The following is a 23263-nucleotide window of genomic DNA, read 5'->3' as shown; positions in this document are numbered from 1 at the left end:
AGATTGAGTTGTCCTAACGAAGAGGACTATTTTGGCATTGTCACAATTTATCAAGCAAATCCATTATAGCAGTGTGTATTTATTTCTGTCTAAACATGATTTTTCTTAGCAAAGCAGGAACTTCTCTACAGTCTGTGGCCACATTTCATACACAGGTTCAACTTGGCCAGCATGTCTATTTTCACAACTGCTGTGGGCATCAGCAGAAAAGGAGATTCCAGGAGACCAGGCAGGTGCCTCCAGCTGTGGGGGTGGCCGAGATGCTTCTCCTCACCTTTACTTGCTGCAGGATTTTCTCTTGTTCTGCCCAGGTTTACTTTGGACCACACAAGCAGCAGTTATTTCAGGAGAAAGGGATTGTGCAGAACTAAGGGGGGGCCATGAAGATGCTCCGAGGGCTGGAGCATCCTCTGCTGAGAGGAGAGGCTGGGAGAGTTGGGGCTGTTCAGCCTGGAGAAGAGAAGGCTCCGGGGAGACCTTATTGCGGCCTTCCAGTACCTAAAGGGGGCCTACAGGAGAGCTGGGGAGGGACTTTTTACTGGGGCATGGAGTGATAGGACGAGGGGCAATGGCTTCAAACTGGAAGAATGTAAATTTAGATAAGATATTTGGAAGAAATTTTTCACTTTGAGGGTGGTGAGACACTGGCCCAGGTTATCCAGAGAAGTGGGAGATGCCCCATCCCTGGAAACATTCAAGGCCAGGTTGAACGGGGCTCTGAGCAACCAGCTGAAGATGTCCCTGCCCAGGGCAGGGGGGTTGGAACCAGATGGCCTTTAGAGGTTCCTTCCAACCCAAACTATTCTATGATCCTATGAAAGAAAGGTCTAATTTTGCTTACAGGCTTTCAGCAAACACCCGTCCTCTCCAGTTCCAGAGAGCCCCTCTGATCATCCAGCAGCGTTTGGTGGCTTTAACAGAGGAGCTAACACTGTTGTCACTAAAGTAGTTATTTTGATTGGTGGAAATAATTTATAAAAACCGAGGAATGCTGTTATCGTTCTGGTACAACTGAAGAGGTGGGGAAGGGTAGCACTGGGGCGGAGAGCTCGTGGCCGGAACAGAGGGGCAGAAGAGGGTCCGTAGGCAGCGGCTGAGCCCAGCGGTTGCGGACGTGCGTCCTCGGTCTGGAAGGGTATCAAGCTACAGACAGTCCGTTCTTTTATCATTCGTACATTAATATGAACTGCGGATGCAAAGTACATCTCTTGACATTTACAAAATGTTATGGGGCTCGGTTCTTGTGCGGGCGGCCCTTTGCTTCTCCTCGGAGCAGTTGGGGACTGCTTGAGCAAGTGACAGTGAAAAACCGTGAAGACTACTGGTCTCTCAATATACTCCCACTCTGACTAATGGTCTCCCGTCCCTCTGCCACAGGTGCCCATCTCACACGGGTTCTTCTGCTCAGGTCTCTTGACAATAGGTTCTGTCACTAATGTGCTTATTTCGTGAAGAATTAGGAATTAGATTACTAGACGAATTTGTTACGTAGCAGCCAGTCTAGAGTGAGCCTTCCTCCGCTAACAGGTTGCTTTCTTTCCTAACCAGAACCCGAGGGGATGTAGCAGCAACAGATAAAATCCTCTGTAATCATTAAAAAACCAGCGAAATGTCCAGTTTGCATTTGTCCAGTTTGCATTTAAAATATATTCTAATGCCCACTTAAATTTGCATTCTTTTGTTATTCACCAGACTGGTGAGGGCTGGAAGGGCCCTCTGGGGCTCCCCCATCCCACCCCCGCCAGAGCAGGGGCACCTCCAGCAGTGGCACAGGACAGCGTCCAGGCGGGTTTGGGATGGCTCCAGAGGGGGAGACTCCCCCACCTCTCTGGGCAGCCTGTGCCACTGCTCTGCCGCCCTCACAGCAGAGAAGGCCCTCCTCAGGTGGAGATGGAACTGCCCATGGTCACGTTTGTGCCCGTTCCCTCTTGTCCTGTCACTGGGCACCACTGGAAACAGACTGTCCCCATCCCCCCGGCACCCTCCCTTGAAGGACTGATCAGCGTTGATAAGATCCCCCTCAGTCTTCTCTCCTCCAGACTGAACAGCCCCACGTCCCTCAGCCTTTCCTCATCAGAGAGATGCTCCAGTCCCCTCAGCATCTCCGTAGCCCTTTGCTGGACCCTCTCCAGCAGTTCCCTGTCCTTCTTGACCCGGGGAGCCCCGAACTGGACACAGCGCTCCAGATGTGGCCTCACTGGGGCAGAGCAGAGGGGGAGGATGACCTCCCTCCACCTGCTGGCCACACTCTGCTTGATGCACCCAAATTGCCAGAATAAAATCCTACTCTTAAGTTGTTTGAAACAACTTCTTTTCCCTTTGCAGTGACTTATTAACAGGTTTATTAATTGAGTTGTGCCCCACAGAGTCAGTGTCTGTACGCTGAAAAGGGATGTTAGTGATGCCGGGAGGAGCATCCGACGGAGTTATCTGTCCCCGGGTGTTACACAGCCTCTCTCATAGAGCTTTTGACATTTTTGTATTTTACTTCTGTTGCTATTACCGTTACTGCAGGGGACGTTCTGTCCCTGGCTTTGTGTCTTCTTTTTCCCTGCCCTCATTCTTGTCGTTAATCTCCTTATTTAGTTTTTGGTAATGCAAATATTTACACTTCATTTAACAACATGACCAATGATTTCTTCAACAAAAAAGTCCTTGTAGGGCAGCCGATCATCATGGATAGTCTAATACCGGAGACTGCAAACTCTTAAAGTCAATCAAGCTTTAAAATAGTGGCTAAACATTGCACCGAGATACCCAACCAATCTGTGAACCATTGAGGCTACAGTAATAAAGTGAAATATTTGCCATCTGATTATTTACGCTTGCTTTGTTTAATTATAGTTTGAAAATGAGATCATCACGAAACTGGATCACGAAGTGGAAGGAGGCAGAGGAGATGAACAGTACAAAGTGTTATTTGACAAAATGTAAGTGTTGATCAGCGGCGAGATTTATGTCACAGTAAAGTCAGGAGAGAGAGCAATTAGACTACAATGAACTTTGTAGCCCAGAAATAATTAAAATCTGTTAATGATGCACAATATTTAAAATTGCACCTGAGTCAAGGTTTTTTCTGCCTGTGATTAACAAGGCGAATGTAATTGGTTTTTCAGTCTCCTGGAGCACTGCAGAAAACACAAATACCTTGCTAAGAGCGGAGAAACTTTCGTCAAACTCGTTGTCCGCTTAATGGAGAGGTTGCTGGACTACAGGACCATCATGCACGACGAGAACAAGGAGAACCGCATGAGCTGTACCGTCAACGTGCTGGTAAGCAAGAAGCCACCAGCCTGAAACCATTACTGCATTCTTCATTTTACACCTTTAAGAAAAGATTTGAGTAAAGCAGAGTACGTGGTGGGATTATCATGAAAGTTTGAATTACTTTGGGTTTTTTTTTTTCCTTTTTTAATGAAAGTGAATCTATGAAAACATGGGTTGTTACTTCTTTAGTTGATTCTAAGGAAAGATTTAACAAGAAATGTTTCAGGGGCTGATCTTTGAGGGCTGTTCATTGACATTTGCAACTGATGGACAACTTTGTGCAGAAAAACACTTCGACATGCAGAACGTTGGAGTAACGTGCAGTTTACTACTGAAATTTCCATGCATTTGCAATCCCATTAGTATTCTGCTCACTGCTCAGCTTCTGTATTCAAAATTTTTGAAGAAATTTGGTTGTTGCTATTTCATTCACAGCAGAAGAAGCTGGGGTGGGTTTCCTCACTGATGTGAAAATTCCTCCTCTTAGATCCAGAAATTTTGGAGTATCTGATCTATACTACAAACCTTTGTCCATTTAGGCTGGAGTTGGACGCAGTAGGATTTGTCCTTCTAATGCTCTTTGGTGGAAGCATTAGAGTGAGATTTTACTCGCACAAAATCAGCACATATGGAAAAAGGATGTCAAAATAAATTTTAGAGACCCCAAAACATAGTAGTAGCTAGATTTGATTTTTCCAATCGGACTTAATATTGAAGTGTTAGCCACTGAGGATTCAGAGCTTTTATCCCTATATCGTTATCAAAGCTTTCATTTTGCTTAAATATGTGGGGCACAGACAGTGTTTATCATTTATGTGATATGGCTGATAGATTTTGTTCAGACTGGTTTGGAAAGATGTGAGTCAATAGTTTTTAGCTTTGGTACTTGCGAGTAATAGAATCGTCCTGGGCTGGTGCGGTGCAGCCTTTATGCCGCACTATAGCTTAAACTGTAAGTGAAATGGTGCCCATTAGAATGGGAGAGAAGACAGAGACATCAAATCAGAAATTGGGGGTTTATTTTTAGTTTGTTTCTCCTCTCTGTGCCCATCAGAAAGCATCCGAATGCTTAGGAGATGGGAAAAGAGGCGGAACTCGGAGAGTTGTCACCAGCTGCTGATCTCGCCCGTGTCGTTATGTTGCCGGCAGAAAAGTCACAGCGTCCTCCCGAGCAAAATTTGAGTTAGAAAAGCCTTCCAGTTCGTACTGGGCCAGATAGGAAACGAAATCACATACACTGTACGCTCCAAAACATGACAACAATTTATAAAACTTGGAAAATGTCATGAGGAAGGTGAATTTATTTCTCCTTCTCTTCCTCATAGTAATCTGAGTCTCCTCCTACTAATTCTCGCCATACCAAGGGCAGGGGACCGATGGCACGCTTGGGGGTTGGTTCTGCTTTCTCTAAGTGTCTCTAGCAGCATCTCCTGGTGCTGATTTTTGTCATCTGAATTTTTCAAGTATTTGCAAATGATAAATTTTGTGGGCGATTTACTGCTGTCAAGCTAAATCACCGGGAGATACCCGCACACAGCGCTGCCGCGGGAGTCGGGGGGAAATGCAGGAAAGCATCATCGCAGGGCAGAAATTCCCTTCGTTTTCAGTAGGCGCGATATGAAACGTTCGCTTGATTTTAAAATCCCGTTTGCCCCCCAGGGCCGACTCGGTCTTTTCATCGTTCTCCAGGAAACTGAAATGAAATGTATGCCTTTGCAAAAATCCAAACCCAGGGCTGATACTCAGCACAATTCCCACCTGAGGTCTCCAAGAGTTCCTAATTGGGACTTTAATGATGCAGAGGCTTTCACGGGATTAAGTTTGTCTCTATTGACTATAGTTTAAGTCAGAGGTTTTGATATGCTCTTAAGCCAGTGCTGATGTTAATATATAAATAAATAAATTCCCTGCCGGTTATTTTTCCTCCCCGTCGTTTCCTGGGCAGGTTCGCTGCGGAGCCACCCGGGGGACGTGGGAACCTGCACCCGAAGACGGGGCAGGAGCAGGGACCGCGTTCTGGGGGAGAGGGGACTGCAGTAAATGTCGCGTGTGTCAGTGTCAACCCGCTGCCCGAGCCTCTTCCCATTGTGGTTGGTTTGATGTTGCTTCTGGAGCTCCATCAGAAGGGCAGAGCAGCGGGCAGCAATATTAGGATAAAATGGTTTTCCATTATTGATCCACCTAGCTCAGAAGTCTCTTCTACTTCAAAAAAAACAAAGAAAACACAAATAAGAAAAAAACATCAGAAATGTTTTGTGTGGTTCAGTTTGTCTGTTGAGTTGAACTCAAAACCAGTGAGCAGTTATGTCAACTAAAATGGTATATCACCTGAAGAATCCGTCATTTCCAACTCCGCTACGTTGATTCTGTCTTGTATTTGGGGTCTCCTTGAAGGGTTTATGTATCTATTAGTACTCGGCTTGTGCACCTATTGGTGGCTACTCACTGCTTTCATTTAGCATTGAAATATATTGTAATTCAGCGAAGGAGGAATTTCTTTGTATTTTGTTTTGTTAGACATACTTTAACTTGAGAAGGCAAACTTTAAATTAGATTCAGAAATGCCTTTAATATCTCACCCAATTTATCATATCTTGCATTTACAATATTTGTAGTGTTAACTAGTTTATCTCAAGACCGGAGGCGTTCAGACATTTCTGAAGAGAGTGATGATAACGTGTGGCATATGAAACCAGATAAATAACACTAATCTAACTTTTTATTTCCGAAGAAACTATTAGAATTCAAGGGCAGAAGATGTATTGCTCAACGAAGGCTTGGAGTTTTAAATCCATAGAACAACTGTTGCTGAAAATTACGGTTTTGTATATTACAAAATTTCAACTGAAAATGGTTGATGATGTGTGACTTGCAAATGCCAGAAGCAAATTTCTAGCAGTACTATTCTTGCAAATTCTTAACCTTTGCAATGAGACATAAGCCCTAAGACGCTACATCATGAAACATCACAGCATTAGACTTTAGAAGTTAAATAACTTGTGTTCTATCACTAGAGGCAAATTTCATTTTGTGGTTCTGAGGTTGATGTTACGCAATTATGAATTTTTAATTCAGAGCATGTTCTGTGTACATTCCAGACTGTGAAATCAAAGACTTTGTAACGAAAATATGTTGTTTTTCAGAATTTCTACAAGGAGATCGAGAGAGAAGAAATGTACATAAGGTTTGTAAACATGACCGGTGACAAACTCTTCTTGACTTACCGCAGTGTCATTGGAGAAAATTAAGTTCATATTAAGCAGTGATTTGGGGGCTGGAGGAAAAGTAATGAAAAGCCATACCTTTTCTGAACCTTAAGTGCATTTAAAAAGCTTATCTTCCCTGAGAACAGTGAGCATTAGAAATTAGTCATGAGATTTTTTTTGTCCCCCTTCTCCAACTTCTGCAGTTATATTAAGATGAACACTGAAATACTCGTGAGTGTTGTCACGTGAAAAAAATAAGTCAAAAGAAAACTGAGCAAAGAAATAATTTCACTTCCCAGTGAGGTACAAAATATGTGGCTGGGTTGTAAAAAGGGCTGTTAAATAGTATCATGACTGATACTTATTTTAAATTTAAAGCTGTTAGGAACCTTTCAAAATCTATTTTCACACGAAGTGAAAATGGTAATATGTTGTTGTGCTTTTTGTAAACCTCAGGGTTCCTACTCCTCTATTTGTACTTTGGCTTAAAATTGGCTAGACCGTTGTGCTCAAATGATGAAGCTTGTGTTTATACTGCTATTTTAGGTGTCTAAATATTATTCATGAATTCATTCTCAGATGCTTTTTGGAAGAATTTTCGCTTGTGAATTTGCTTCCTGTTGTTTAAATGGTTTTAATTATTGCTTTATTAATTTGCAAAAAGAAAACAAAATCTAGGAAAAGGCAGGATTGATAACTGTGGACAAACACGTGAGGTTATGAGTCAAAGGTCTGCCCTATTCAGCATTTCTAGATAGACAAATTGTCTCTCACCGTCAAACCCCCACCCAAATTCTTTCTTATTTCTGTTAAAAAACTTATAACGTGTCATCATGAATATCGAAGTTCTGTATTTTATCTGGCTTTTTCAAAATACTATTTTAATAGTTTTCTGGGGTTTCTTTTAATTGTCACTGAAAAAAAACAACAAACAAATGAAGAGAATCCCCTTCCAGAAGTGTGATGATATTGAAATTAAGGAAGAAGATGTATATCTGTATCCATATCTGAACAATTAGAGAAATATCTCTTGCACAAAATCTGTACTGGATTCATTACCCATCACAAGTCATTTATTTGTATTGGAAAAAAAACACAATGAAAATGCAGATGGCCCTAAAGGTTGTTCTGCACACAGAAACACGAACTTTAAATAAACCCATGTATATTTATTTGTTTGAAGATAGAGTTGAACCGTTGTAGTCTTCAAAATAAATTATTTAGTAACATTTAAGAACCAACATTTTTTAAGAACCCTTTTTTGGGTTTTTTTTTTATTACTTGCAGGTATTTGTACAAGCTGTGTGACCTGCACAAAGAATGTGATAACTACACGGAAGCTGCCTACACGTTACTTCTGCACGCAAAGCTCCTGAAGGTAAACAGCAAAACACACTGCAAGGTTTGAAAATCATCTTAGCAGTCACCCCAATAGTAGTATTGTTTATCAGTCTTAGAACATCTGCACTTTAAACTGATTATCATCAACTGTGGGCTGCTTCTTGGGTCAGTTTTCTCTTTTGGACACGTAATTAGTACAGGCGGGACAGCAGCCCGCTGCCGTCCCCGTGTGCCGGAGCGTGCTTCACTCGTCTTGGGCAACCTGGGCTGGTGGGAGGTGTCCCTGCCCAAGGCAGGGGGGTTGGAACTCGATGATCTTCAACGTGCTTTCCAACCCAAACCATTCTATGATTATATGTATGAGTGGAATGAGCGGTCACGCCAAGACAGCAAGTTAAAAATTGCAAAGCTGTAATTTAAATTTCTTTTAAATATCAAAATTGCGTACTGTGTGGAAGCATCTAAACACGTATTTTAATAAATCAGCTCTCCACAGAATGGTTTTTGCAAAGGCAATACAAGGGAGCGCTGGGGACTGTCCGCAAGCGCTCTTGGGTATCTGTAGATTCAGTTTTGATTTTGGAAAATTAGAGAGTTCAAATGGTCTTCTTTCCAAGTTCATGTCTTTAAAAGGTACGTGCAATTTTGATGCAGTGTTACGCAGTTTATAGGAGACATAACCATATTGCGGTTCTTCAAGGAATGTTTTGGTGTAACCTGAATGATATATAAATGAAATGTTATCTATACAAGGTACAGGTAAAGAAAGCGTGAAGTTTTAACACTATGTAGTGTCAATCAAATGTAAGCATTCATAAGCATTAATCATAGAATCATAGAATGGTTTGGGTTGGAAGGGACCTTGAAGACCATCCAGTCCCACCCCCCTGCCCTGGGCAGGGCCACCTCCCACCAGCCCAGGTTGCTCCAAGCCACGTCCAACGCCTTGAACACCTCCAGGGATGGGGCAGACACAGCTTCTCGGGGCAACCTGCCCCAGGGGCTCACCGCCCTCACAGGGAAAAATTTCTTCCTCATATCTCATCCAAATCTCCCCTCTTTCAGTTTGAAGCCATTCCCCCTCACCCTATCGCTCCATGTCCTTGTAAACAAGTCCCTCCCCAGCTCTCCTGGAGCCCCTTTAGGCACTGGAAGGGGCTCTGAGGTCTCCCCTTTTTGGCCTTCTCTTCTCCAGGCTGAACCCCCCCAACTCTCTCAGCCTGTCTAACCTCTGGAAACTTTCCGGATGGATGGTGTTGTCTCTAACACGCAGCTCGTTTACATAGTTGTGTCACAAATGTGGCAGCGTGTGCCAACTGTTTTCCCGGCGTTATCACCTGGAAGGATGCTGCACTTCACAGCAGACGCTTGTGTCATGAAATCCCATGTTTAATGTAGCCTAGTCATCACTAAATTGCAAGCAAGGAGTTTTATGTTGTAATTTTAAAAGCCAATCAATAGGAAAAGTAAAAAAATCTAAATTTGATAAGAATTAGTGTTTTCTGAAGTGTTTGCTTTAGTGCCATTCTTCTTCCTCACATCCCACCACCCGCAGTGAAATCTTTCTTTCTCCAGGGAGACCTGGATCTCTTTCTGCTCCCATCGAGGACAGTCTCACCCGCAGTCCTATGGGGCAGAGAGTCAGGGACAGAATAATTGAGAACTGCATTTTCCCCTCCATCTATTTCTCACGCCAGTGGCGAGTGTATTGCAACCATCGGTATTACTGCGGAAGTTATACTAATGGTTCCCCATTTCATAAAGGAAATCTTTCTCGTTCTAAGCAGCAAATTGTTCTTAGCAATCTTTGATTTAGTCTAAGCAATCCCAAGTGAAATGTGAGTGTGAAATATCTATGTTTAAAAGTTGAAAAGTGGAAGGTGTTAAATGAAATGCTTCGAACAGATGCACTGAGAATTATTTGTACCTCAAAACCTAGTGAACTGCATCCGAGCTGTAATAAGACTAAATATGCTTCAGAGTGTGCATATGCAGTTTAAATTAAGACTTTGAAATGTATTTACTATATTTAAAAATAAACAGAGGGTTATTACACAAGAAAACATGAGTAAGATCCATGTGGAGTGCAAAAAGCACTCTAGCAATAGCTTTATTCGTTGTTAAAAGCAGGGCGATTGCTGGACACAGCCTGCTGGACGCAGTCACTTCTTTGGTAATGACATTTTCTGTGCCGAGAGGTGTCAGAGGGGTGAAGGCGTGGGGAGGTGGCCCTGGCGCCTTCGGTCACTCCGGCGGCTGCGGGCGGTCGCCTGTGGGTAACTCCACAGTTCCCGTGAGTAACTCGCCGAGTCTGCGGTGTAAAGATGGCTTTTATTCCCACGAGGGACGTAAAACAGGACTGCCAAATTGTGTGGTTCTTGCTCGTCACACTTTACATGAACCTTTTAGAGCCTTTTAGAGAAGGTAAAGCATCCATTCCCGACCACAGGTGATGCCTTTTCTGGAAAAAATGGTGGAATGAACCATGCCATAAAATGTCCCTCAAACTTTTACCTGTTAAGTCTTGAACTTGGTAGTCAATATGCTTTATGGCACCTTACATTAGTGTTTAGCCAATTTCGATTTTTCTTACAGAACATCCTCAGAGATGAGTATCTTTAAAGTACTCCTTTAATTAACTGGAAAGAAATATCCATTTTTCTTTTCTTATAGTGCAAATTGATAGAAGGTGGCAGATGTAAGGGTAATATTTATCGCAGGCTTTCCTCGCTAAGATGTTTGTTTAGAAATATAATTACTTTATAGTTTGGAATTATTTTATTATAAAAGTGTACTGCTGTGTCTAACACAAAGTCCTGTTCTACCAGTAGTTAGCGGTGGATGGAGGAGTTCGGTGTTGCTTGAGCAGCAGCAGTATTGCGCTGTGTGTAGCTTTAAGCAATTGAGTTTTTCTTTCGAACCTTGAGGACGGGGTTTTCAATGACACTCATCGTTGGCATGTATTTCATCACATCGCTTTTAATGGGATCACATTTAGGTCAAAGACTGAGAGCTTTCAAGAATTTCACCTTTAAATTTGCGGGAAGGCTGTCTCAGCGGAGAGAGAGCCACCACCGTTTTCTCCAGCTCACTGCAAGCTGGTGAAGCACACTTAAGAAAAGAAGCTTTAGTTTTATCTTTTTAACCTATTTAGCCAAAATTAAGATGTTCAAAACTAACAGAAGATAGTAGGTCTTCATATGCTAAAAAAAATGCCATTGCATTGCAGACTCCATGAGGGTTTTGTTGCTCAGAAACACAGTTTTGCAGTATAAAGTTAGCAAAGTTGTCTGCTTGAGCCAAACACAAACATTCTGGCCAAAATAAGTAGTTGAGTGAAATTTAATAACATACAGGAGGGAAAACTGATTGATGTAACAGCAGTTCTATGAATAAATCTCTTGAGTTGCTGATCTTTGGTTGAATGTCTTCTTTTCCAAAAGTTACACCACTTTATTTCTGTGGGCAGTCCTCCTTCTATAGCAACTTTGATTTTCAGAGAAGAAAGTGAACGGTTCTTTAATAATTAATTTCATTTTTGAAATTGGTTTCTTAAGGCAACAGGTCCAATTGGAGCACCTGTCGCTGTCTCTCTTTTTATCTATGAGAAGTTTCGTTTGATTTAATGGAGGTTTGTGATGTGATTTGATTTGATTTGGTAGAGGTTTGTGCCTCTCCGAGGCGTTCGTTCCCTGCCAGCCTCATGAAAACAGGCAGCGCTGGAAGGGCAGGCTCCTGCCTAGGGAAAAGGCTCCAATATCGTCTCACCCCCAGGTAGATCGTAGGGAATATTAGTGGGAGGAGAGAAGGGAGGTGAAGAAGAGGTGATATGAATACTGGAGTCCAGAGGTTTCGGTTGCGTCTGTCCTTGAATGGACACCAGAACATGCCGGTGCGGGGGAGAAAGCTGTGGTGAATTGCTTGGTCCTCTCGGGTCTACGGGGAAATTCCTTTAATATCTTGCTCCTCATCCGTTCGGCATTTGTTGCAAGAGCCAGTGATTGCAGACAGGCTGTATAAAGTTAGTTGTGCTTTTCCCTGCCTCCAGACGTTCTCTGTGAATTGTAGGCATTTAATTTCCGTGCCTGTGGTCCTTTCCGTTTGGATTGATGTATTTTACCTTCAGGGCTTCTCTCAATAACAACCTGCATCCAGCAGGTTGTACCCGTCAGCAGGCCAAGGTCGGCCACACCAAACTCCCTGAGGAGGAGCAGCCACCTCAAGAAACTTCCTTCCAACTGATATATATATATATAATTGGCCTCCAGTTACAGCATTCAAATAAACGCTCCTTGTACCCGAGGAATCAAACTACACAACTGCAAAAAAAAAGAACTTTGTTAGTGAATTAGCCGTGGTACCCCTTCGTTAAATAAAAATGTGTGTTTTATTTAGCCTAATTTTACTGACATATTTCATAACTTTTGATTTGCTTTCTCTTTTCCCCTCTTTTGTGTATCATTTAGTGGTCAGAAGAAGCGTGTGCAGCACATCTTACCCAGCGGGATGGATACCAGGCTGCTACTCAAGGACAGCTGAAAGATCAACTATATCAAGAAATTATCCATTACTTTGACAAGGGCAAGGTAAAAAAAGGAAGAAAAAAATCCAAATACGGTTCATTGCGTTTCTCTCTAACTTACAAGTTGACCAGTAAACATAATTTGCGTCAAGTGACCTTCAGGGAGCTTTAAACTTGCTACAAGTTATTTGGAGTGCTTCGTGTAAACGGTCCACCAGTTAGCGCTTAAAGATAATAATACTAAAAAAAAAAAAGTAAAAAGGAATCAATGGTACATTTATAACTGCTGTGTTACGGGTAGATATATGTGCATACGATGCCACAGAGAAAATGAAAAAGCGATGCATGTAATTTGGGGGCCTGAGTTTTTCCCGCGGTTGCAATAGCTGATGCAATCCTTCAGCTGCCCTTGTTCCTTCCCGCGTACACACAATAATTCCCTCAGAGAATGGATGTTTGTGGTTTGTATTGTAAGAAGGCAGAAATGCTCTCAGATGAGGATATTTCACGGCAATTGCATCTTTTATTGCAAGATTTGGCATTGCACGGTGGGAAGGGGAGAGCGCTGGTGTTACTGGTCCACGGAGGTGGAGGGGTTTAACCTGGGAGAGGGGGAGGTGTAGGGACGTACCAGTGTTTGGGTATTTGGTGCACAAAATGTTTAAGTAAGTAGAAATCTCTTTGTCAGAATATTTCAGGAGCGTATACTTAGGTTTTTAAAAGCAATCTTTGTTGCATAAGTGTGGTGCAAACAGAAATGTCATTTTTCTGGTAGAACTAGAATATTACCAAACCAGCTCATGTCTTCCAAGTAGGTTTTTAGCAGAATCAGATTAGTAGTTTGATAGAAATTTTGCTTAAAAGGTCAAATTTTATACCTTATCTGAATGCGGAATTTAGAACTTGTTAATAAATAATGCTAAAACCGTTGTAATCCCCGCCTGTGATAGAGCCCGGGCTACCCAACGCGTGGGGCTGGGGCTCGTGGCGATGCCCTGCTGCTTCTGCGGCCGATGGCGTTGGTTTCCACAGCACGCTTCTGCCGCCCGAAAAAGCTTTTACTAACGCTTTACCAGCGGGTAAGGGAGAACCTCGTTAGAATTAGGGTCATAGCTGATTTAAAAGTATATTTTAATACCACATTCCTCTCTGGAAACGAAAAGCCAGAAGTCGCATGTTTTTATTTCGTTGTTTTAACGTCTTTAGGGCTCCACAGTCGGTCTTTTACGGCGCGAGCATACAGGCGGTGGGAATTGCTCTTCTGAGCACCAAGCCGGTGCGGTTTAGCTGTAAATGAAAAGCTGCGGCGTCTTTTAATCTATATTGAAAACAGCCTGTCTTAAAGTTGTACCCGCCCATTTCTGCTGATAGCGCTAATGAGCTGTTTATATAAACAGCAGGCAAAATACCCGCTGCTTACTTTTCAGCCTGCGCCACATTACACAGCACGGCATCCCCGCTCGAGAGACCGTCGTTAGACTGAATAACCGTTCTTGGTTTTTTCAGGTTTTACAACTAGAAATGAGAGAAGGCTCTGCCCGCTTCCAAAAGAAATAGCCCTGGAAACGCTGTGTGTTCCCTTTCCCTCATCGTTAGGTTAAACGACTGAACCTGCGTTAGTCTAAAATTTTTTTGGCGAACAGTGACATCGAAGGGACCACTGCGATTACTTATTCCTTTGCGTAACTCAAATCATAGGACTCCTTTCCTAGTTACAGATATTTCTTCTCTCATTTTCTGGTCGCTCCGGCCAGTGATAAATTTTTGTATTGTTCAGTGAAAAGGAAAAAAAAAAAAAAAATCAATATATGTTGAGAATATGAGCGACTTACGTGAATTTTCAAATGTCAGGAAGCTCAAAGTTGAGGTTTCCACAGCAGAATTAAGTTAATCCTCTCATTTGGGATGTTCTGACATTAGGTTAAATCAACTGCTTACATTTACCCATGCACTTTGCAAATGTAGTCCAGCGGCTACTTTAGCTATGCCGTTCCATGATCAGTAACACATCTGAAACAGTATTTGCTGTGCATTTTTAGAAGACTGTACCGATACACTCACCAATTTGTCTTTTTTTTTTTACCATAATTGCCCAACTGTGGCTGTACCTGACAATTCCCTCGGAGTTGATCCCACTACTCTGCTCTCTCTTCCCATAAAGTTAACAAGAGACGTCAGAAGAAGGTGATTTTACCCCGGGCGGCTGTAGAGCTTTTAACAAAAGCTCATTAGTTTTGTTTTAAAGTTGTTGTGAGACTGTGCCCCTTCCACTCCAGCCTGCCTGACGGTAGCAGTGGACTTGCGAGGGGAGGTAGACGTGGACAGAAACATTAAGCAGAAGAAATGGAGGAGAGGAATTTCCTAAAAGGTGGCACTTTGTTACAAAACATGGGTTCTTTCTTTTTTATTTTTAAAGGACGGTGTAGTTCAGCCTCTCAAAAAATCCTGATCCCTTTGTCTTACTGGAGTAATTTCCCAAGAGGAAGGCACAGCGCACTTTCCAAGTGAAAACCAACCATGGGGCTTATTCCCTAAATATTAGCATTCCCGGCGAGATGAATTTAGAGGGAGGTCTAATCCTCCATACCCGGACTGGAATGGAGTGGACCTCTCGCTTCTAGACCAGAAGCGCCTGTGAAGTTTGTGATTTCCTAATGGGGAGCGTGGGCTGGCACTGGAAGCGGGAGTGTGGGCGTCTCATTTTGACTGAGAACAAAATACCAGCCTTCACCGTGAATAGCCCCGGTATTTGTAGTTTGAGATCCGTTTAAGATTCCTCATTTTGATGTCTATTTTTTAATATGTTATTCTCAGGAAGCTTGCTTCTTTATTTTACTTACGTTTGCCTCTCGGTCCTTAAACCAGTCTCCTGTAAAGCTGAAGTCCACCTTTCACCTTTGGTAAATCAGCATTTTCACGTACAGCTGCTGCATTTTGCTGTTCTTCTCCTTTATGGATTTAATTCCTTATTAGTAATACTTTTCACTACTCTTCTAAGCTCCTTCTTTCCAAAGCGAAATGTTGTTACTTCCAAGTTTCCCCAGTGTACGCGTAGTTTTCTCTCCTAGATTATTATTCGTCACTGCGTTGCACTTTCCAGTCTCGTCTGCGTCTCTCTTGGCTTTTGCCCTCGAAAGCTTTATCCCCACGCTTCTCACGGCGGTCTAACCCAGCCTTTGAACTGCTCTCCAGTGTTTGCTCTTTCTGTGTTTTCCTGAAGCTTTGTAATTTTCAACAAAGCCCTTAATCTGAGGACTTCACTGCAAATTGGTAGGTGAGAGTATCTCAGGATGAGGAGGAAAAATAGTGGCGGTAATAAAGTGACGAGGACCGGGGGTGGAATTTTGCCCGTGTGGAGCAGTTGATGGTAGTCAATGCTAATGAACTGCTGAAGCCACAAAATACTCGGTGGTCTTGATAAAGATGAGATATCGTTTTTAAACGGGCTTGAGTGGTCTCTGGAGCCGTAGAGGAAGCAGCAGCGTTCTTATTCCTGCACGGTTAAATGTACAAACCGCAACGTGTTTCCCGTTTGCCGGTGGATGCCGCAGTCTATAAATCAGTACCTGTTTTCCACTGTTCCTTCATAAATCCAAAGCGTTGGTCCTAGGGAGAAAAAAATAAATAAATGCACACTGCTCATTTATTTCTGCTCTTCCTTTCCCTCCACTCCTCCCCCCCCCCAAAAAAAAAAAAAAAAAACCCTTCCACTGTTTTACTGGAGCCACAAAACACATAGTACTTGAAACTACCCACTAAATGCAATGCTTTGGCTTAAAAAGTCATTTTTCCAGCTCATAGGATGGCATCAAATGGCTTTTTCCTCTATCTAACAAGACAGTGGTGAAACTCACCTGTTTGCCAAAAATCAGCCCGAGGCTCATGTCCAGCTCATATCCCGCGTCAGATCGTAAGCCCGTCCTGAGAGCTGTGAAAGACAGAGACAGTCTTCAGAGAGCAAAGATACGGTGTTTGACCGTGTTCCAAACGAATACAGCACGTTGTTTTAAAGGGTGTCCAACCATGGCGATATCTTGCGCATCTTGAATACGATTCTAGCAATAGGGAAATACTGTGTTTTAACATTTTATTTAAGACATTAAGCTTACATGGTGGTAATTAACGCTATCTGAAATTTAAACAGCTTGGAATGTGCCTCATACATCAGAATATTTCACAATAATACTCTTACCCCAGATTATTTCATTTTTACTGACCGTTAACTCAGCAGGAGCTAAGAAATACGCTAAGATCCTCCTTCACTGCTCTTGAAGAACCTCAAAAACTAAATTGGATGCTGCAGTTCTTTCTGGGCAACGAGCAATCCAGCTTCAAAAATAAATTACATTGCTAAGTTCTCCCTGAAAAGATCTCCTTCTGCATCCTCAGAACGAGGATAAGTCTTTCCCATAACAATTTGCAGTTTGTGTCTACACAACTAAATTTAGGCTGCACACATTTTTCTTCTGCCTTCAGTGTAAAAGAAGCATTTTCCTTCCACTATCGCCAACCTCTCTCTCTGGTGCACTCTCCAGATAAATTGTTTCTCGCATTAATGAGTTGTACACCGTACAAATCCTGTGTAGCAGCTCCCGGTACGGCTCATTCCTCCAGAAGACCTGCCATGTCTTGGGCAAACCTGGGAAACCTTCCAAGGCAGGAAATCTGCGAGGCAGCAGATTGGGAGTTATTGACCTTCAAGAATATAGATTTCATTTATCAGAATCCTTTGCCGCAGCCGTGCTGTCCTCACCTGAATAAGTTTGCTCTGTCGTAAACAGATGAATTTCTCGGAGGGTTGTGCAGGGGTTTTTTTAAGCGCACCGTTCCTGCTTCTCTTACGACGTTGGAATAATGACCGGCTTTGGTTTTGTTTTCGGGGACATTGCAGATGTTGCGGTCCAGCTGCACAAACAGCTGAGGGAAGAGCCGGGTGGTTAACGGACTCCTGGAGCTCTGGAGTTCAGGACACTTGACGTTTTACAAATTGAGTCTTATAATACGAGTTCCTGGTGTTCCTTCAGAGGATTGAACCGGACAATTGGATTTCAAAATAGAGATGTTGGAGCGGAGAGGGGTTTTTAAGAGGCAGTAGCAACAAAAAGGTGGTGCTTTTCTCTAAGACAGATCCCTCGGCTGGAGAGGGGCCAGGTTAGAGGCTGGCAAAAATTGAAAGAGTCTTTTCCCATGGTGAGGCACTTTTATCGTGTATTTGCAGTATGACAGAAAAAGAGAGGTTTTCTCTCTTACCCACACCTGAACGTGTTCCGTTAAAAATAATGTGACAAAATATGAGCAGTGTAACTTACAAACTAACTTCTAAAGAATTTTTAAAGTAATTCCAGTAATTTAATCCAGAAACAAATGTTCCTAATATCTGTGGGTTTTTTCCTGTTCATATCCACCTACAGATAGGGGAATGGAAATCAGAACGGAAGGGTGCTAGGGTAGTGCGATTACTGCGTGCATATTGGAGATGAACTAAATCTATGTCATAATTAAGTTGAGGATTCATTTTTTAGGCACTAAAACATTTATAAAATTCATTATTAATATTTACATTCAGTATCATCTAAAGGGTTTGATCAGGCTGAGGGAGGCGCAATGGAAACGCAGCCTCAGCTCCAGCATCGAGGAGACGGACGAGGGTGGGAAAGGGAAAAAAAAATCAAAACCAAGGTTTAATTCTGCTGAAGTTGTCATTTAATCTGTGGCAGTGCTGTGCTGCCTGTAGGCATTGGTGTGTACATAGTGCCTTCGACAGCATGGGTCTGGTTTTAGAATCATAGAATGGTTTGGGCTGGAAGGGACCTTTAAATGCCATCTAGTCCAACCCCCTGCCATGAGCAACCAGATCAGCAACCCCTTCAACCAGCCCAGGTTGCTCCAAGCCCCCGTCCAACCTGGCCTTGAACACCTCCAGGGATGGGGCAGCCACAGCTTCTCGGGGCAACCTGGGCCATGGTTTCGCCACCCTCAGTGTAAAAACATTTCTTCCTTATATCTGGTCTAAATCTACTCTCCTTTAGTTTAAAGCCATTACCCCGTGTCCCATCGCAACAGGCCTTGCTAAAAAGTTTGTCCCCATCTTTCCTGGAGCCCCTTTAGGCACTGGAAGGGGCTCTGAGGTCTCCCCTTTTTCGCCTTCTCTTCTCCAGGCTGAACCCCCCCAACTCTCCCAGCCTGTCCTCCCAGCAGAGGGGCTCCAGCCCTCCCAGCGTCTTTGTGGCTTCCTCTGGCCCCGCTCCAACAGGTCCATGTCTTTCTTGAAGTTTCGATGGGCTCCTGAGCGTTTCAACGGCTGAGATGACAGTGACAGTCTGGGACACGTTTGCTGTGGTGTGACCCATGGGCTGTGACACCGTGGTGCCGTGATGGCTCTCAGACTGAGCCATACCAACACGGCGTTTCAGCCCCCTCAGCTCATCTTCTCTCTTCCTCTCTCCCACCGCTAATCCCGAATCCCCTGCCTCTTGACGGCCAGGTGGAATTAGTTTGCATTAAATAGCGTACAACCTTAGCCCTGAGATGGTGCTTTCCGTTGCCCGCCGCGCTTCGGAGACACGTCGCAATGTCTGTGCTTATCTGGGATTCAGTGGAAGAACTGAATGAGTTTGTTTACAGTGTCGATGCAAATCTAAAATTATTTAGGCTTCCATTTATTTCCAGTCTTGTTCAGCTCCCAGGCTGTTTGCCTGAGCTCATCCATAAATATTTTCACAACGGAAAAGAGAGTAGAAGTGCTTCGGTTTTGGGGAGGGACTGGTTAAAGCTGGAACACGCAAACAGAGAACTGGGACAAGAATTACGGTAACGCCATTTTCTTTGAAATGAAAATGTGCAGAAGAAGAAAAAGAAAACGGCAGTCAAAATGAAGACAAAAGTTAAGTGATTTTGAAAGGTTTCACTTGCTGACTTACCAAACAACTGAATATTAGTTTAGTTTCTATAAATTGGTAGTATATTGCTCTTCTGGGTCAAAATTAACTTAGCTTAGTATGTGAAAATGTACCCCATTTTTTGCAAATATGCCTTTACTGTTAAACTTGTTAATTTTTGTTTAGAAATAAAAATATGCTCTGTGCCATTATTCTGGATAAGATACATAATACAGATAAAAACATTCAAACCATCCCGTTTGCAAAAATTGCGTTGCAGAGCGTAGATACTGCCTTGTGATTTCCTGCAGTCGTGATCCCTCATTAGGGTGATTGTAATTAGTCATTCCGATGCGTTTCTCATCTTCAAGGCACTTTACAAACATGAGGTAACTCGTGCTCATTCCAGTCCTCTTCCCTAGATAAATAATGTTATGGACCTTATTGTAGAAATGAGAAAAACCAAGAGAAGGGGTCAAACACCAAGCGGAGCCGTGAGGAGAAGTTAATGTAGGTACCGGGCTCTGCCCCTGGAGAGCATCTGTTGCCTTTCTGTCTTAAATTAGGTCACCACTCAGTCTCCGTTTGCCCAAGCATCCGCCCATTGGTTTTCTTTGGGACTCAGAAGCTCCTTTGCCCTTGCTCAACCATACCAGTGTAGTTTCTGGCCCATCTTTTCTCTTACTTTGCTCCCTTACTTTGAGAAGTTATTGATGCCCCGTCCCTGGAGGTGTTCAAGGCCAGGTTGGATGTGGCTTTGAGCAACCTGGGCTGGTGGGAGGTGTCCCTGCCCACCATTCTATGATTCTAAATCTCTGTCTGTTCTCCCTGCAGTCTCCCGTCACTGTTTTTTCTTTTGTAGTTCCTCATGTCCTCCATCATCAGCAGCTCCTTGCCTCTCTAGGCTGCTGCTTTCCATCCTTTCCCTCTCTGTCTGCCAGGAAGATCTTTTCAGTCCATCCTTGGGTTTGCGGGGGGCGGGTGCCCTCCGCTTGAAAATTGGCTCCTCGTTTCCAAGGAAGGGCAGGAACAGAGAGCAAACCGGTGGGACCCAAGCCACATCTCATTCGTGTGACATTGGCATGTTACATGTGGGGGAAGGTTTACTGAGTATTCGGTGTGGCTGGGCTCCAAATTGCCAATTCCTAGGGAGGGGGAAACAACACAAAAAAAAAAATAAATAAGACATTGTAGGTCCCAGTCTGGTGTTTGTGCCGTTAAATGACAGGTAGCTGTGCCCTGCCTGACTCCGCAGCCAGTGCTGGCTGCAGCCTCGGTCGTACTGACAGTCATGTGCACCCTTAATGTTTGACTCTTCTTTTTTAAATCAGCATCCAGAACTAGGGATTTTCCTAAAAGTTGCTTTTTTTTTTTTTCCCTCAAGTTTTCCTCATATACCATGAAATGGGATTTCAACTTGCAGATCAAAAGACAGATAAAATACACCCAACGTTGATTTGGGGCTTTGAGTGGTGGGATTTCATTTGTGCGTTGGTGGGATCTCATTTGTGTGTTTCGGTGGCCCTTGGTTTTCAGGAGGTTTGGGGGGGTAAAATATTTCTTATTTAAATCAGATGGGGCTGGGGGGGCTGTGCGGGATGGATGACGGAATCGGTTGCGTGTGTGAAGGTTTCCCCAGGAGCACCGTTCCCCTCCTCTCTCCCCAGCATCCAGCTCCCACCATCTTCGGAAGTTTTGGTGCTTCATCTCAAACTCTTCGTTCCCGGGGGCGGATGTCTTTGGGGAGCGGTGGGGAAACGCGTGTTCAGCCCTTCTCCTCAACCCTCCTTCATCCAGGCAGCCGTCTCGGTATTTCACCGGGGCAAGGAACACGTGGCCTGATGCTGAGAGGAGAATTAGGTGGTGTGGACAGGGGATTTAAATTTAAGATGAAGGGTAATACGAACCGAATGGATTTATAACTCATTCCAAATCTCATTTTTTTTAATAAAGTGAGGTCGGCAGTGCCAGCCAAATTTCAGCAGCGGAGGCAGATCATCAAGTTTGATCTTAGGTAGCCTGGTGTGCTAATTTAAGCATCTTTTTGGGGTTGAGTGGTTCTTTGTATTTAAGGTAGAAAAAAATTAAAAATACACATTCACAAACATTCTTGCTGCTCCTCATTAAGGTTGTTGGCTTCTGGAGAGCTGAAAGATCCTGTTAAATTTCTTTCGGTCAGTAGAGACGGCTGCTGAATTTCATGGTTGAAGAACAGGAGAGGGAAAAGAACCAATGGAAATATAATGAATATTTGTTCAAAACAATATCTGCAAATTGCCTGTCCTGTCTAATATAGATTATAGATATTAGAGGGGGAGAGAGGTGATTATGAACTATAATCAATCAACAACGTTTGTCCGAAGTCCTGGGTTCCAGGTTTCTTTGTGGGCAGGCCGTGTTTTTACGCATTATTGGCCATCTAGTTGGGCTAGCAGGAATCATTTTATTTCTGAAGCAATTTGATCATCGTACTTGGTTTGCATGGAATAGAGACGTGCGGGTAATGCTGCCACAGCTATTTGGCACATCAGACGCACAGCGTTTTCGGGCATGTGACACGATGCATTTTGTTGTGTTTTATTAAGATTTATTTTATTCCAATGTTGTTGTTTAACCAAGGTATGTAATTCAGCTTTTTCGTTGTTGTTTTGTGATGTTTTGGGTTTTTTTTTTTCCAACAGATGTGGGAAGAGGCCATTGCCTTGGGTAAAGAACTTGCAGAACAGTATGAAAATGAAATGTTTGATTATGAACAACTCAGTGAGCTGCTGGTAGGTTTTTTTAATGACATAGGCACTGCAACTTTTTTTTCAGAATTTGATTTTGAACCTTTTAAAATTATATTGAAAATTGCTCTTATGACAGTAAAATGCAGAAATAGATGCCCGCTTTGGCTTTGTTGGACAAATGTTGATTAACTGGCTACCACCGGAGTGCCTGAAAAAGATTGCATTTTATTTATTTTTTTAGCTGAAAGAAAAACATTTCGGTAATGTTAAGCTGATTGATTTGGGGTATAAAAGGAAATTTGGAATTTAAATATAAATGGGAACATGAAAAAAATCCCCATTCTCTCTCAAGTGTCTTTCCATATTCACGTTTCTTTTTTTAGGTATGAATAATTCCCGAGCATTCATGTCTCGAGTCAGTTATTTTTGCCCTGACGTTACCCACTCATTATGCCTGGACCATTTTTTTTCTCCTGCTCTTCTCGAAAGGGATAAATGGCAGCTGTCACTGTCCCTCCTCACTTCTCAACCATTTTCACAGGAGTTGGGGAACACGGTTCCAATTTGGTTCTGAAAAATTGTTGACTTTCAGGTTTTTGATACGTTTTGCTTTTGCCCTCGCCGGAGTAGATCATCCTTAATTTCTGTGAATTGTTAATCTGCTTTGTCCCAGTCTATCTGAGCTGAGCGTTGATACGGTGTCATTGCACCCTCTCCCTCCGCTGACACCGACGCTCAGGTTGAGGATGGCTTGGACAGCTTGAGGATGGCTTAGAGCCGTCTCCCCTCAAGCATCTCCATCCCCATCTCCCCAGAATCTCCTTTCTTGGGGAGGAAAGCATAAAGGTAAATACCACTCATTTCAATTTTGTGGTTTCTTCACTCCCTTACACGTTCTGCTTTGTTGAGCCCATGGTTCAGTCCTCCAGCTTTCCACAGCTGAATGGATATGCCTTTTTGAAGGTCCTCCTCCTGTGGCTTTTTAACTGGTTTTAGTGCCAGGCTGATCGTATTCCTTGGCCTAAGTGATCGGGAGCCTGGTGGCGCATTGCTCTGTGGGGCAGGAGGTCAGGGATGAATTCACCCAGCATTTCTCAGGCGCTTTGCTGTGCCAGAAGAGTCCTCCGTGGCCTGCTGCCTGCACCGCTGCCAGTAGGGCTGCCTTCAATTGAGGATATTCTTCATTTCAATAGAAAAGGAATCTGGTAGAGATTGTTCCTCAGCTGGAAATGATTCTCATGTGTCAGATGTGATTATTCACCAGTGGGTAGCTGCTCTCCGAGTCCCTCATTTTTAATTTTCCATCTCCTTTATGCTCGC

The 23263-nt window shown here is 43.3% G+C and overlaps 1 protein-coding gene across 1 annotated transcript in view; it reads left to right on the top strand.

Moving 5' to 3' along the window:
• Positions 1 to 23263, top strand: part of DOCK1 (dedicator of cytokinesis 1) — a 304390-nt gene that overhangs the window by 233155 nt on the left and 47972 nt on the right. Inside the window, exons 34-39 of the mRNA XM_009892748.1 lie at positions 2845 to 2930; positions 3117 to 3273; positions 6411 to 6451; positions 7761 to 7851; positions 12281 to 12400; positions 21896 to 21985. Coding sequence (XP_009891050.1) covers positions 2845 to 2930; positions 3117 to 3273; positions 6411 to 6451; positions 7761 to 7851; positions 12281 to 12400; positions 21896 to 21985 — 585 coding nt within the window. The remainder of the gene's footprint in view (positions 1 to 2844; positions 2931 to 3116; positions 3274 to 6410; positions 6452 to 7760; positions 7852 to 12280; positions 12401 to 21895; positions 21986 to 23263) is intronic.

This window comes from Charadrius vociferus, unplaced genomic scaffold (genome assembly GCF_000708025.1).
Source record: "Charadrius vociferus isolate BGI_N301 unplaced genomic scaffold, ASM70802v2 scaffold38, whole genome shotgun sequence".
Taxonomy (NCBI): Eukaryota; Metazoa; Chordata; class Aves; order Charadriiformes; family Charadriidae; genus Charadrius; species Charadrius vociferus.
This window is presented reverse-complemented; position numbering and strand designations above follow the sequence as displayed.